At 32.8% G+C, this 13782-nt stretch overlaps 1 protein-coding gene across 2 annotated transcripts in view; it reads right to left on the bottom strand.

Moving 5' to 3' along the window:
• Positions 1-13290, bottom strand: part of nSyb (neuronal Synaptobrevin) — a 76860-nt gene extending 63570 nt beyond the window's left edge. Inside the window, exons 1-2 of one of the 2 annotated variants that reach the window (XM_075377162.1) lie at positions 13145-13290; positions 6032-6308 (exon numbers count right to left, since the gene is read on the bottom strand). In XM_075377162.1, coding sequence (XP_075233277.1) covers positions 6032-6198 — 167 coding nt within the window. In that variant the 5' untranslated portion in view covers positions 6199-6308; positions 13145-13290. The remainder of the gene's footprint in view (positions 1-6031; positions 6309-13144) is intronic. The other variant, XM_075377168.1, reaches the window with a different exon arrangement.
• Between the last annotated feature and the right edge of the window lie 492 nt (positions 13291-13782).

Raw genomic sequence — 13782 nt, 5'->3', positions numbered from 1 at the left:
TTTGGGGATCGGATCGAGTAGATCCCCGCGGAAGAGAATTGGAAAGGTTCCTGATGAATTCTGATCTTATTCTTTTAAACGATGGGTCAGGAACTTTTTTCAATGCCAGAGATGGTTCGAGGTCCTGTATAGATCTTGCACTCACAAGCGGATCGATAGCACCGAGGTACACCTTCCATGTTTTAGATGATTTGCATGGAAGCGATCATTTCCCGGTGCAAATTGTAACTGATGTTACAAGAAAAACATACCCCATCTCTAAAAGATGGTTGTTTGATAAGGCAGATTGGACGAGCTTCACAGCTAGGACGATACTCCCCGAAACAACTGGAGTTATCAGAGCCGATGTCGATGCTATAACTAATGCGATACTTGACTCGTCATCGAGATATATTCCCAAAACATCATGGAAACTTACGAAGCGATACGTTCGATGGTGGAACGTTGAAATAAGTGAAGCTATAAAAAGAAAGAGAAGAGCGTATAACGCCTTTAAGAAATGTCCTACAACAGATAATCTTATTGCCTTTAAAAAATACAGGGCATATGCAAAACGACTCATGATAGATTCAAAGAAACGATCCTGGCAGCAATACGTGTCATCAATTGACAGAACTACTACTGCATCAGACGTTTGGAGGAAAGTGAAGGCGATTTGTGGGCGTAAAAACGTTGCTCCCATAACTAGCCTTCAAAATGAAGATGAAATTAAGGACACTCAAAACGAAATTGCAGAGTTATTATCCAATCACTTCGAGAAGGCCAGCAAAACGGCTAACAACGATGAAGATTTTCGGACGAAAAAAGCAGAATTTGAAGGTCTACTAAATTTTAGAACTGAGTATAATTACTCATACAATGTACCCTTTAAAATGGAAGAATTCGTGAAAGCATTGGAGAAAGCAGGCAACAGAGCTGCTGATCCGGATGAAATCCATTACAACATGATCAGGCAGCTGAATACCACTGCAAAACGCAGATTACTAGAACTATATAATCAAATATGGCAGGATGGAATGTACCATCAGCAGTGGAAAAAAGCACATGTTGTTCTAGTACCAAAGAAAAATAAAAATTTAACAGATTCCATTAGCTACCGTCCTATTTCTTTGACGTGCGCTATGGGGAAAATACTTGAAAAAATGATTAATAATCGACTCGTTTGGCTTTTAGAAAAAGAAAACCTAATATCACCATATCAAGCAGGTTTCGACAAACCATTCTACCACTGATCAAATGACCAACTTAGAAAATAACAACAGCTTTATTACAAGGAAACATTGTGTCGGAGTCTTCTTTGATCTTCAGAAGGCTTTCAATATGACCTGACGACATGGAGTAATGCTCCAGATACATGAATGGGGCATTCGTGACAATCTGCCAGTTTTACTCAGCAACTATATGAATGACCGTACTTTCCAAGTACGCGTCAACAATGAATATTCATCTGATAGAAGCTCGGAAAATGGCATACCACAAGGTTCGCTGTTGAGCGGCACCTTGTTTACGATCGCCATTAATAAATTGATATTAGCTATTCCAGTAGAAATCAGCAAAAGCATCTATGTTGATGATTTGGCAATTGTGTATGCCAGCAACAAGACTGCTATGGTGAAATTCAAATTACAACGAGCGCTTGACGCTCTAAATGAAGTTGCGAGGAATAATGGATTTCAATTTTCATCAGAATAAAACATGCTGTGTACACTTTTGTAGGAAGAGAATTCCTCATCAAAGTCCTATTTTGACAATCGGCAACAATTCACTACAATATAAGGACAATGTGAGATTTTTAGGACTGGTATTGGATAAATCCCTCACGTGGGTTTTACATATACAGTGCTTGAGTGATAGATGCAAAAAAGCCCTAAACATTATAAAATGTTTATCGAACATCAATTGAGGCTCAGATAAAGAAATATTATTGGGACTATATAAGGAATTGGTACAATCGAAACTAGATTACGGATGTATTGTATATTCATCCGCTAGGAAGTCGCATTTAAGAAAGTTAGACGTAATTCATAATAGCGGAATAAGATATGCGACAGGTGCTTTCCGCACAAGTCCGGCGACTAGTCTAATGTCCGAAGCCGGATAATGCCACTACATTATAGAAGATAGATCCTTTTGCTAACATATGCAGCAAACATATGGGCTTTCCCTACTTATATAAATAATAAACTTTTTAACAACCATCCTTTGGCTGCATTATATGAACATCGTGCTACCTATTCCAGACCAGCCGGAATTAGATACCACAAATTAACAAGAAAACACGAAACAAGAAAGGAATTTTTATCAACCGTCAGTAGCATCAAGAAGATATTAGAATTTATACAGACGGTTCTAAAACCGAGCATGGTGTTGGATGCTCCATATATGTAAATGGAGAAGCCCACTTTTGGAAACTGCCAGATATGGCCCGTGTCTATACGGCAGAACTTACTGCCATATAGCATGCTCTTCGGTACACAGAACACTATTGCGAAGAGAGAGTGCTAATATGTTTTGATACTCTAAGTGCACTTGTTGCAATTCGGAACAAGAACATTAACGATGTCCTAATTGCAAACATCCTGTCCATTTAGTACGTTCTAAATCAACGAGGACAACGATGGTTATTTGTGTGGACGCATGGTGTGGACGTGTGGACGTCAATTGCGATGTTTTGGATGCAATTCCTGTAAGGGTGGCAGATATTAAAAACTGTCTAACTAACTTAATAAGAAACAGGTGGAATACTGATTGGAGGAGTTTAAATACAAAACTAAACTCAATCAAAACTTCTCCGTATAAATGGATAAGCGACGTGAAGTTGACTCGCCGAGAAAAAGTTGCTGTGACCAGACTTAGAATCGGTCACACGCGAATAACAAATTCATATTTGTTAACCGGCGCAGAGAGACCAATGTGCGGTGTTTGTAATAAAACACAATTAAGCATCTAATGGAAGAGTGTACCATATATGAGGACCTCAGAAAGAGGTTCCGGCTAAGAAATGATATTGCTGCTGATTTGGATAATGGAAGTGAAGAAAATAGTTGCTTATTTATACGCCAGTAGACTTCTTAAAAGTCTGTAAAAGTGAAAGATTTAAAGTTGTGTTAAACAAACTCTAAGGGGTAGTTTAATATATATAAGGGAGTCTCGAAGCGTGGCACGTATAAAGACGGGAGGTAGCCCTCTTGCCTAGGCCGTCCTGGCTCGCCTGCATGCAAGAGCAGTGAGTCAGTGTGTGTCCAATGATGGCATGGGGGACCCTCAAGGGTGGACTGAGGGCGTGAGGCTATGGGTAAGCGCAATGCATGCCTGTAGCCAAGTAGGTCAGGACCGGGAAGGGTAGCCTCCCCGCCGAGGGACTATTTGGCCGTCCTGAACAGGTGGTCAGATTGCTCGTATTATGCTGGAAGGACCCCGTTGGGTGACGTCCTACGGGACTGTTTATCGAGGGGAGTCAACTGCCACGGCATCCTGGGGCGACTGATATGCTGCTTAATGGCGGTTCTGGTCGCCCCGAGGGTGCTTAAATAAATAAATAAATGAGACAGGTAGAAGGAGATAATGGTATTATAAAGACTTATATTTTCCATTTATGTTCTTTGGAATATTATCTCAAATTTTAAGATCGAGGCCCTTTACACCCCATAAGTGTTGATTGTTTATTGTTGTGATTTAATGTTTTTGTGTATTTTGTGCTTTTAAATGAAAATGTAAGGGTCCTTTACACCCTTATATATGATGACCCTGATGGTGATACTAACCTCATTTTAAGAATGTGACGATGGCTAATGACCTTAGCAGTCGATGCCCGTAAAACACAAAAAAAAAAAAAATAATAATAAAAGTCTGAACACCATCTACTAATCTGGTTAAACATGTAATCTGATATGTACAGTGAAGTTTGGTATTTTATCAGCAGTGACAGATACTAGAGACAAACGGTTTGTTGCAGGATTTTTAGTACCCAAAAAATCCAAAATTTTTGCTTTCATCGTAAAAAATATGTTTTTTTCTGAATTCTCTGCAAAATTCCTTGGAGTGACTAAGCTCACCAATATCAGCATCATTTAATAGATTTAGACTTCATAATCTTTCAAAATATTTCCCACCCTTACCTTCTTTAATGGCACTATAAGCTGCTCTAGCAACCCTCAGACCCACATTTCATGTTCTTTTTGCAAAATTGCATTTCTTTTCTCAGTTGCTTCAGAAACGTCAATACACCATTTATGAACAGGTGATTGTAAGGAGGTTAATTAAATGGGTTTTGAAATTTCAGAACTGTACACTCTGAACCGGTTGAATTAACTGATGTTCACTTGGTAGAGATAAAATATCAAAGGTGTCAGATTGAAGTACCACTACCTCCTTTGGAATGGTTTTATAATGCTCTACGCATGGGAAGTAATGTACTGTGCCCATATGTTCTGCTAAGCATGGCATTAACTGACAAATATCTGGAAGCAATTTGCTTAGCCTAATTAATTAGAGTTTTACTTCAAATTTTTCATTTATCTCAACTGGAGCGTTGGCCTGGACCAGTGAACTAGATGGCTCTATTTCAATAGTTTTAACTTGATTCTGTTTTAATAGTTCATCAACTTTTTTATTAAGGCCGGATATCACCTGATTTATAGTTGATAACTGTTCAAAAAGATTAGGATAAATAGTTAGCCTGTTAGAGATAGACACGTTATCGCCAACATCAGCATTGTTTGTCCGCAAGACAAACCCGATTCTGTACAAAGTGACTGTGATTCATCAAGTTTTATTTGTTTGTAAGTTTCACTGCTACTTACTTCATCACAATCATGGGTTTTTGTTTTTAAAATACAGAAATACTAGCTTGATCTTTAGTTCGTGGTTTTTCATTTGGGTGTTTATTTACAAAATGATTTCCAAGTTTATCGCGTTTGCCGCGCAGTCATAAAACTCACAGTTTACATCTTGCTTACTTTTAAATGTCGACATATTAATGTACAATTACGATAATTAATACTCACTATACTGTATATTATGTATATAACACAACATACTATTAAAAGTCACTTAAATACTTTACAATTAAAAGAAACACTACGCTTGCAGCCGGCCAAATAATTAAAACTAAGAAACACTATTGCCTATTAAAAAGCAACTAAACGAATAGTGTAGTAGAGAGGAAATGAGATGCACTCACGCACGCACGCACACACTGATGACCGACCACAATGCGTCTTATCAGTAATGCGTCCCTTGCCTGTCACGATTTGAGTCTAAGAGTCATCGCTCATTAGGAATGACGTTGCTACTCTTGTTCTTATTATGCCTAATACTCGATAGGTTGAATGTTTCTTTTCAAAACTTGTTAAAAGACCAATTATTCTAGTTAAAAATTGTAAAAATGATGTGAATACAACATCAGTTGATATTTACGTCGTGATTTCTATTTTTCAAGACTGGTAAAAATTTCCGTGAAATTTCCCCCGAACCACGTTCGCGCGTTCAGACATATTCTGGACCATTGTACAAAACTATCATCTTTGAAGGTAATGGGACATAGATCTTAATACAGATACCGGTAAATCACAAATGGTGCTCGGTCAGTGTATTAATTATCCTTTTCTGCAATCTCATGCTAACATAACATGTAAACGCGTATACGTGAGACTGTTCCAACATAGAAATATATAAATTTATTTAGCTACCGGTTTTCCCTGCAAACTATTAATGTTATAAATCATTGACTAATAAAGAGAAAACTGCAAGAAGGAGAAAATCACAAATAAAGTAATGCTGACGATAAAATACTCAGTTATAAAATTTTAATACACTATATTGTTAAATTTATCATTTAATGTAAATTCTTACTTAAAGTTGAAAACAAGCATAATACTATTAAGTACAAAATAACTTATCGAACATTCAACGTTTAAAATAATTGTTAAAAAATATTTAAAAAAAGATAGCAGATATGAAGCAGAGAATGTATTTAAAAAATGAAAATATACAGGAAAAATGTTTACCTATATATTTTTAGCATACTTACTCCTCAGTCCCACCCTCGCTTCCACACTCAGTTTCACCCTCATTATTATTTGTTTCTTTGTCAGGCTGATTTGTCTCAGACTCATTCGTTTCATTTTTACCTTCTTCTCCCCCTTTATCCTCATCAGGGTTTACTTCACCTTTTTCCAACTCCTTACCGTTTTCCATTTCAATAGATGGTTATTTTTGCTTATTATGGATGTGATATGTGTATGATTGTGTATAATGGATTGATGTGATGATGAAGAGCATGCAAATGTTATTGTGTCTGTGATGATCTGAAAAAGTGTATTTAGTTAATGACATTGATGGTTACGAAATCGATACAATGAAATTTTCATATCTGATAAAAATAAAAACTGCATTCAGTCGAATATATACATATTATTTAATTTTATAAATAGTAGCATGGACTAACACTAAAGAGGGTATTATGAGACTGATGTTGTTCAGGTGATCTGAAAAAAAAAACAGCTAAAACGTTTATGACTGATAAACCTGTTCAAATAAATTTGGAGTATTAACTTGAATAATATGTCATTCCTTTTCTTTTAAATTTATCTGATCTACTGAATATACTGATACGAAAGTGTTACTATTTATACTGGAATAGTACTAACGGTGCAAAACTTAAGCGAATCATTCTTTTACCTGAATTTCCTACAATTAATCTGAAACTTTTCAAAATGTCTTTGCATATTACTGATCCATCTACTGTTAAAAAATCTCAAGAAGCTCTATAATTAATTATATTTTTTATTTATTTTATGAATAACGATTCAGGTAATAGAAAATTAATGATTTTAATAAAACGTTTAATTATTCTGAACGATAAACAATTTGAAAGCTCTAAAAATTTTCAGAATTACCAAGCTACCACGTGTCACAGTCTGTAATATTGAATATTTTTATAAACTGACTTCAAGATTTTAAGATCATTTCACCGATCGAGGTGTCACTTCCTATTTTCCTAAGAATTCATCAGAGCCAGTTCAAGGTACAATTTTTTCTCGGGGTTATCCCGATCAAAAACTTTTGTTCTCATTGGAGTTATATTTAGTTCGTCTTTGTCTGAACACGTCTTTACCATCACTAAACAAATTTAAATAAAAAACAGCATTCTGCCGACTGTACAGTTTAATTAGTGGTAATTAGAGACGTAGCTAAATATGAAATACATTGAGAGTTAGGTATTAGCCCACCTGATTAAAATCGATTATTTCAAAATTCTGTAAAATCCTTTGAATGATTATAATTAATCACATTAGCCATATCGTTTCGAGTAATCTAAGTTCGGGCCAAAAAAATTGAGTATCACAATTGTTATTCAACAATAACAAAACAAATTTAAAATTCAGATGTAAATATTTTTTTTTAAATACTGAAAAAAGGTAAAAATGTTCTTCATTATTAAGTTTGTGCTCTTTCAAGTTCGAATAAACTTTACAGCCTAGAATGAAATTATTAATAAAAATACAAATTTCTTCGTACACTTGGCGAAAAATTGAATTGCATATGAAGTTGTTTCGCGTCGATCACAAGAATAAAAATATATCTAAGAAGCGCTTAATTTTAATTTTCATCTAACCGATTCGATTATATGAACTACTGGATTTGAAGTGAAAGTAATAATACTCTATATGAGAAATAGTTCAAAAACTCATAAATTTAACTTAAAATTTATTAGCAGTATTTCTGTCGGACTTGTTAATATAAAAATGTAACAATCAGAAAAACGATTAGTTTAACCTCATCAATAATCGTATTATCTAATAAAACCTACAGTTGTATCGGATAATGACTATGAACTTTGTATGACGGACTCGCAAGACGCTATCATGCTACGCAAGAAAGGAGATCGTTTTTGGTTTGGAAGATAATTTTCGTTTGGGTCACAGGACATTTTACAGATCACAAGAGATTACTGACAAATTGTAAGACCATTTCTGTAATTTTTAAAGTTAATAATAAATTTAAAAAATGACGAAGGATCATTTTTTTCTAATTTTACTTCGATTCATAGGAATTAATCTAATCGTATGTTTTCTTCTAGAAAACGTCCGAATAGCTCTAAATTGTAACGGTTTGTTAAAACCTTCTGCTCGATATGATAGATCTAATGTTTTTTTTTTTTTATAAATAATAATTAATTAATTTTTATGCATTTTTTCGATGTATTTTTTGGCAATAAAATTGAAATCTGTGTAGTGAACACACGGAAAGAAATTAAACTACCATCCTCGTGGTAATTAATTAATTTTTAAGACAACTTTCCTTCTAAAAATTAAAGCATATAAAGCAGCTCTTTATACAAGAACCACAGGATTTATTTGCTTATGCACTCTTTTGTTACCTTAAATCAAAAACCGGCTTAGTTGCAGTAGCTAAAAACCAAAACAATTGTTACTACATTGTAAGTTTGCGCTACGTATGAAATTTTAAACTGCTAATATTAATAGCGAATAGTAATCGTAAGAAGTAATATTACTGTATTATAGACCTGATCCTTTAATCCTTTTTCTTCAAACTTGAGAGACCAGTTACTGTAATAAAAGAATTTCTGTGAATATTTCTAGCTAATTATAAGCGGGTTATTTATAATAAACTTCAAGTAAGAATCGAAATCTATTTTGCAGCCAGTTAATATCTTTCGACCGCATGAGAATTTAAAATTATGCTTCATAAAATGTTGAAATATTCAAATAAAGAATAATTTGATAACGTACTTCGTACATTTAATAACATTATTCAAATTTAAAAAAAAAAAAAAAATTAAGTTTGTATTATACTCTCTTGTAAAACAGTTTGAAGGAATATAGTATCGGCAGTGATTTCAATGAACTCGAGTCAACCGTTCTTGATCCAGGGCTAAATCCCAACGATAAAAGATGTTTGTATTGAAAAATTCTTAGTTCTCTTATCTAAAATCAATCACATTAATTTGTATACGGTAATGATTCTACCTTCAATTTAAACAGAAAATGCACCGGATATCAACAAATTACTCTACAAAAGTAAAATTTTGAAAACATACTGCAAGTTACATTACAGTACAGCACTTCTGATCCTTCATTGAGATTTCCTGCAAATCAATAAAATACTAACACTAAAACTACTGTGCTTATATAAATACTCTCGCGTGCGTGCGCGTATTTTTTTAAACTTTTACACTGTGTCGTGATATAACATCTATTTGACAATATCTATCGGTCTGTGTTATCTGCCGATTTGTATATGTTCAATTCATTCCAAGCGCATGCTCATCATGTATGCACGTTTATGTATACACGCACTCATCCATGTATGTATAAAACGTAAATATTTTTACAGTTTTACATGGATTCATTAATAACCTATAAATTAAGTCATATTAAGACTGCCTGTTTCTCATTTACGTTATATATTATTCGATCTGTTTAGAGTCTTATAAAATGAGTGTTCTCAGTTCTTTTTGTTCCGTTTAATCCCGTCATTAACTTAGCACTTATCTCACCGATCAATTCTTTTAATGTATTCAATCATGCCAAAGAACCCCACGTTTAGTTATAAATAAAGGAATTCTCGGGTTTAATTTAAACTTAAAGCGAGTACACCTTACTTCTGTTTCCTTTACAAATTCGCCTGCAAAGTTATAGTTAGATTTGATATCTTAATTAAATCTAAGTACCTTTAATTGTTTTTATGTTTTATTTGTTATATCTCCTCTTATTTTTATTCCGTTAATAATATTATCTCTGAACTAGTCGGCCATTCTCAAAACCGGTTGATGAATAAGTTAGTTAGAAAATAAAATTATACAGAAATGTTTTAAAATTTGGTCTAACACGGTTTATTCTGCTTCCTAAAGAGCCTATCCTTATCAAAAAAGTAATCGATCAAATAGTACTTACGTTAAGTCCTTTTCTGTAATTTGTATGTTTGAAAGGAACTATTGTCGAGAGATTTATTCCTTCTTTACCATAATATATTATCTTTGAAAAAATAAGTTTTACAAATTCATCGAGTCAGTTTCTTCATATAATAAGATTTTTTTAGGGATATGTTTAAAAGATATGCTTAAAATAAAGGCGAGATTTATTTTATTTTGTCATTTTAGCAAAATAATTTTTTAAGTTTGTAACCTCTTTAAAGAATTCAAAAACATGTACACTACTTTGATGTATATTGTATGCAATCAAGACCCCGACACATCAGAGACCTCGGTTTCGAGACGCAGCTTCCTTAATTACTTTTGGGTTTCAAGAATTAGTTATGTTAAGCAAATAACTACACAAGCAGTTTAATTCTCGTTTTATATAGGCGACAACTATGCTGTAGGATTACATATTCAATAAGAATTTATTTTTAGCCTAATTAATAATGATAAAGGCAAAGTAATTTTATCCGTTTTTATTGATAAGCCTTTAAAAACGAATATTTAATAAAAAATGTTTATACTTCCTTGCAGAATTTCTTTCACTTTCTAATACGTAGTAGTGTACAATAAGTAGTTACGCAATTTTGTATTTAGGATTAGATTTAAGTTTAAGTTCTGACTCGCCCAATACTTAGTTCTGAGTCAGTAGGGATGTTAAAAAAAAAGTTTTGCTTGCTGGTCTTGTTCAGAAATAGGCTGATACATTTCAACAGTGTCATTTGGTCCTATGACCGAAGACATCATTAACATCGAAATAATAAAACATTCAGAACCAAATAAAAACAATTGCGATATCGCTGGGTTTTAAATTTAGGTTATAAAGACTAACATAACTGTAATGATAGCTAACAGAGGACGATAATAACTACTCTCATATGATGAGTTTGTAATAAAATAAATGAACTGTTATTTTTTCTTTTAATTAAAATACGAAACGATCTTTAAGCGTTTTTGCCGTAAGTCTTCTAAAGTTAGTATTATTTTAAACCATTTAACACACTTTTGAAATGTAAACTTTTATATTTTTCATTATTTAGTCATAAATTTGTGCCACACAGCGGAAACAACAATCAGTCTTCGTTTTGATAGTATGTTAGATAATATCACGAGACGAATAAATAAAACAGTACGCTCTGATTTTTGTTCAGTTTAAACGAAATTGTAGTATAACAATACCTAAGTGTAACTTATTTGTTTAACAGTCGGTTTGAATTCATCAATGCTGCAGAGTTTACACAAAGCTTAAAGAGTACTATTGCGGTGTAGAGCAAACAGATAGGCAAATGACTTATTCGATTCATTGCGTCTTTCTGCCGTCTATTATTTTTTCTACCAGACAAGAAAAGGAAAATGTACTTAAGATAATTAATGTAACAAATCTTCACCTACTTAAAAAGAATAATGATTAACCTTCAACGCGGTTCAGATAGTTCCTTTGTTTTAGTTATCAGTTCAGACTTGTAGGTTACCTCTCATATTTTAAATGTATTTTTTCATGTATTTATCATTAATTAACTCCCTTTTAAATTTATCTGTATTTGCACTACTAAACTGCACATAAGCAAATAACCTATAAAGATTAATACTCTAAATAAAATATAATTTTAATATGTACTCGATATTAAACGATAAGTTTTAGAATAGAAGAACAGAACTATTTTTTGTACATCGTTAAAGGAATTCTAAATTTTTTATTAATTACGATGTTATTATAACGAACATAATTAAGTCAACATATAGAACTGTTGAAAATTAATTTAAATAGGTATACATTAACAGAAGATTTGTATTGTCTTTCACTGAGATTAGCTGTTAATTTAAATAAAACATGCGGTACAAAACATAATAATATTGTTATCACAAACGAACATTTTATGAATTATTACTGACTTACTCACCGAATTTATGATATAAAGAAAATACATACGTTTCTGTAGTTTTTTATTGAAACCGATTGTTTCACTCGAATGTATCCTAATTTGGTGTTTTACCCGATATAAATATTGAAAATAAAGTATTAATTCAACCTGTGGAATATTCTGGAAAAGAAATAGTATTAATACAACCGAGTATAAACAATGATGGTGATTTCCGAAAAAAGTTTGATAATAAAAACAAATATTAAATAATTATTCGAAGTTGTAAAAAATCATCGCGTGGATTTTTTTTTTATACAAATTTCCGTTGTTTGTTGCAACAACATTTATTAGATGCGCAATCTGCATTTTGTAATTTTCATTTTGTTAGATGAGGTGTGTCTTCGTTTCCGCGTTCTTCAGTTGTTGAAGACCGACAGACCAGCGTAGGCGTTTAAGGGGAATAGATCAAATTTTTAAAAACTGTAATTCATTATTCGCGAAACGGTTTTGATTTTTTAATAATGTATAGATTTTTTTGACGATTTTTGATACAAAACTATAAGCGTTATAGAAACTGATTGTACTATATAACAGTCGATAACGTTTTTAGTCATTCTGTTCGTATATATTGAGGCGACTACCCTTAGTCCAATTATTCTTGAACTTTCTTTTGACTGAAAATCATTTTTGAGAGGGTACTATTGTTTTAGTATTTAAAAAAAAATAAAATAATTGGCGGTATTTTTGAAAACATTGAATAAAATAAGTATAGGTTATTTTTTTTCGCTTTTCCCTCTACTATAAGTAGAAAGCGTAATTCATCGACTTAAAATACAACAGGCGAACCCATTTTTCAGTTTTAACCTGAAATTTACGATAACTTTTTTTAGTTGTTCCGTGCATCTAAAAAGTAGTTTAACTTTATTAATTCATTTTGGAATCGACGGTTAGCATAATAAAACAGCGTATAATCTAAAGTTGAGATTCTGTGTCGATTAATACAATACCAGGACTTACACCCACACTTAACATTATCGATTTCAGGTGTTCCATTTTCTAAATAGAAATTAAATTTTACCAAATGAATTTTTGTTTATATTTTTTTTACTTTATTTCATTCGGTGTCCCGGCATTGAGTTAAACATTATTTTAATAACATTTAAAACACACCCTCTAAAGTAATTATCACGTTATAAAATAGTAAAGCGGCCCCTTTTCAATACTACTGAAGGGTTGCTAACACGTCGACTCCCCTTGCGAGTGTGTACACTTAAAACGGATTTGAACGATTATAAATAACATGTGCGGTGCGTTCGGAACGATATGAATTATTACTTACATCGTTAAGCGGCTAAGAAGATCGGAGCGTGATGGTCAGCGAACAACCCAGCTAAAATCAAAATCGGCTTTATGATCCTAGCCAGCAGCGAGCATACAGCAAGACGGTGGTATTGACGGATACAAGCGACTGCCTATCGAGTCGACACCATCTCATGCTATCGATTGAGGGCTAAGAAGACGCATGCGCCTCCATAATCTCCGCCATAAGACTGTGTATTAAACTCATCGCAAAAACTTAAGTCGATATTAAATCGGTTACCGGTTGAAAATAATAAAGAAATTTTTCCTTCGTCTTAATATCAAACAAAATATTAACCGATAAGAATAATAACAGTAATAATCTGCTATTCTAAGGAAACAATTAACAAAGTTTATAATACTAAATTAATAATTAGTTCGATTGTAATATCTCGATTATTAAAACGATATACATCGATATTTATAACGCTGCGGACATTTAGCGTTACGTCACTTGTGACGTCAAAATTTATATTAATATTATTAAAAACATTCTTTTTGTAACGTAGAAGAATAATCTTTACGATTCAGCGAATAAAGCGACGTTTATCTTTATACTGGGAGTGCTCATTTAAATTTATAAAACGTTTCTGAGGAAAAAAAGTTATTTTTTGGTCT

This window comes from Lycorma delicatula, chromosome 1 (assembly GCF_047948215.1).
Source record: "Lycorma delicatula isolate Av1 chromosome 1, ASM4794821v1, whole genome shotgun sequence".
NCBI lineage: Eukaryota > Metazoa > Arthropoda > Insecta > Hemiptera > Fulgoridae > Lycorma > Lycorma delicatula.
The sequence above is the reverse complement of the archived record's forward strand: the minus strand, read 5'-3'. Positions and strand labels throughout refer to the sequence as shown.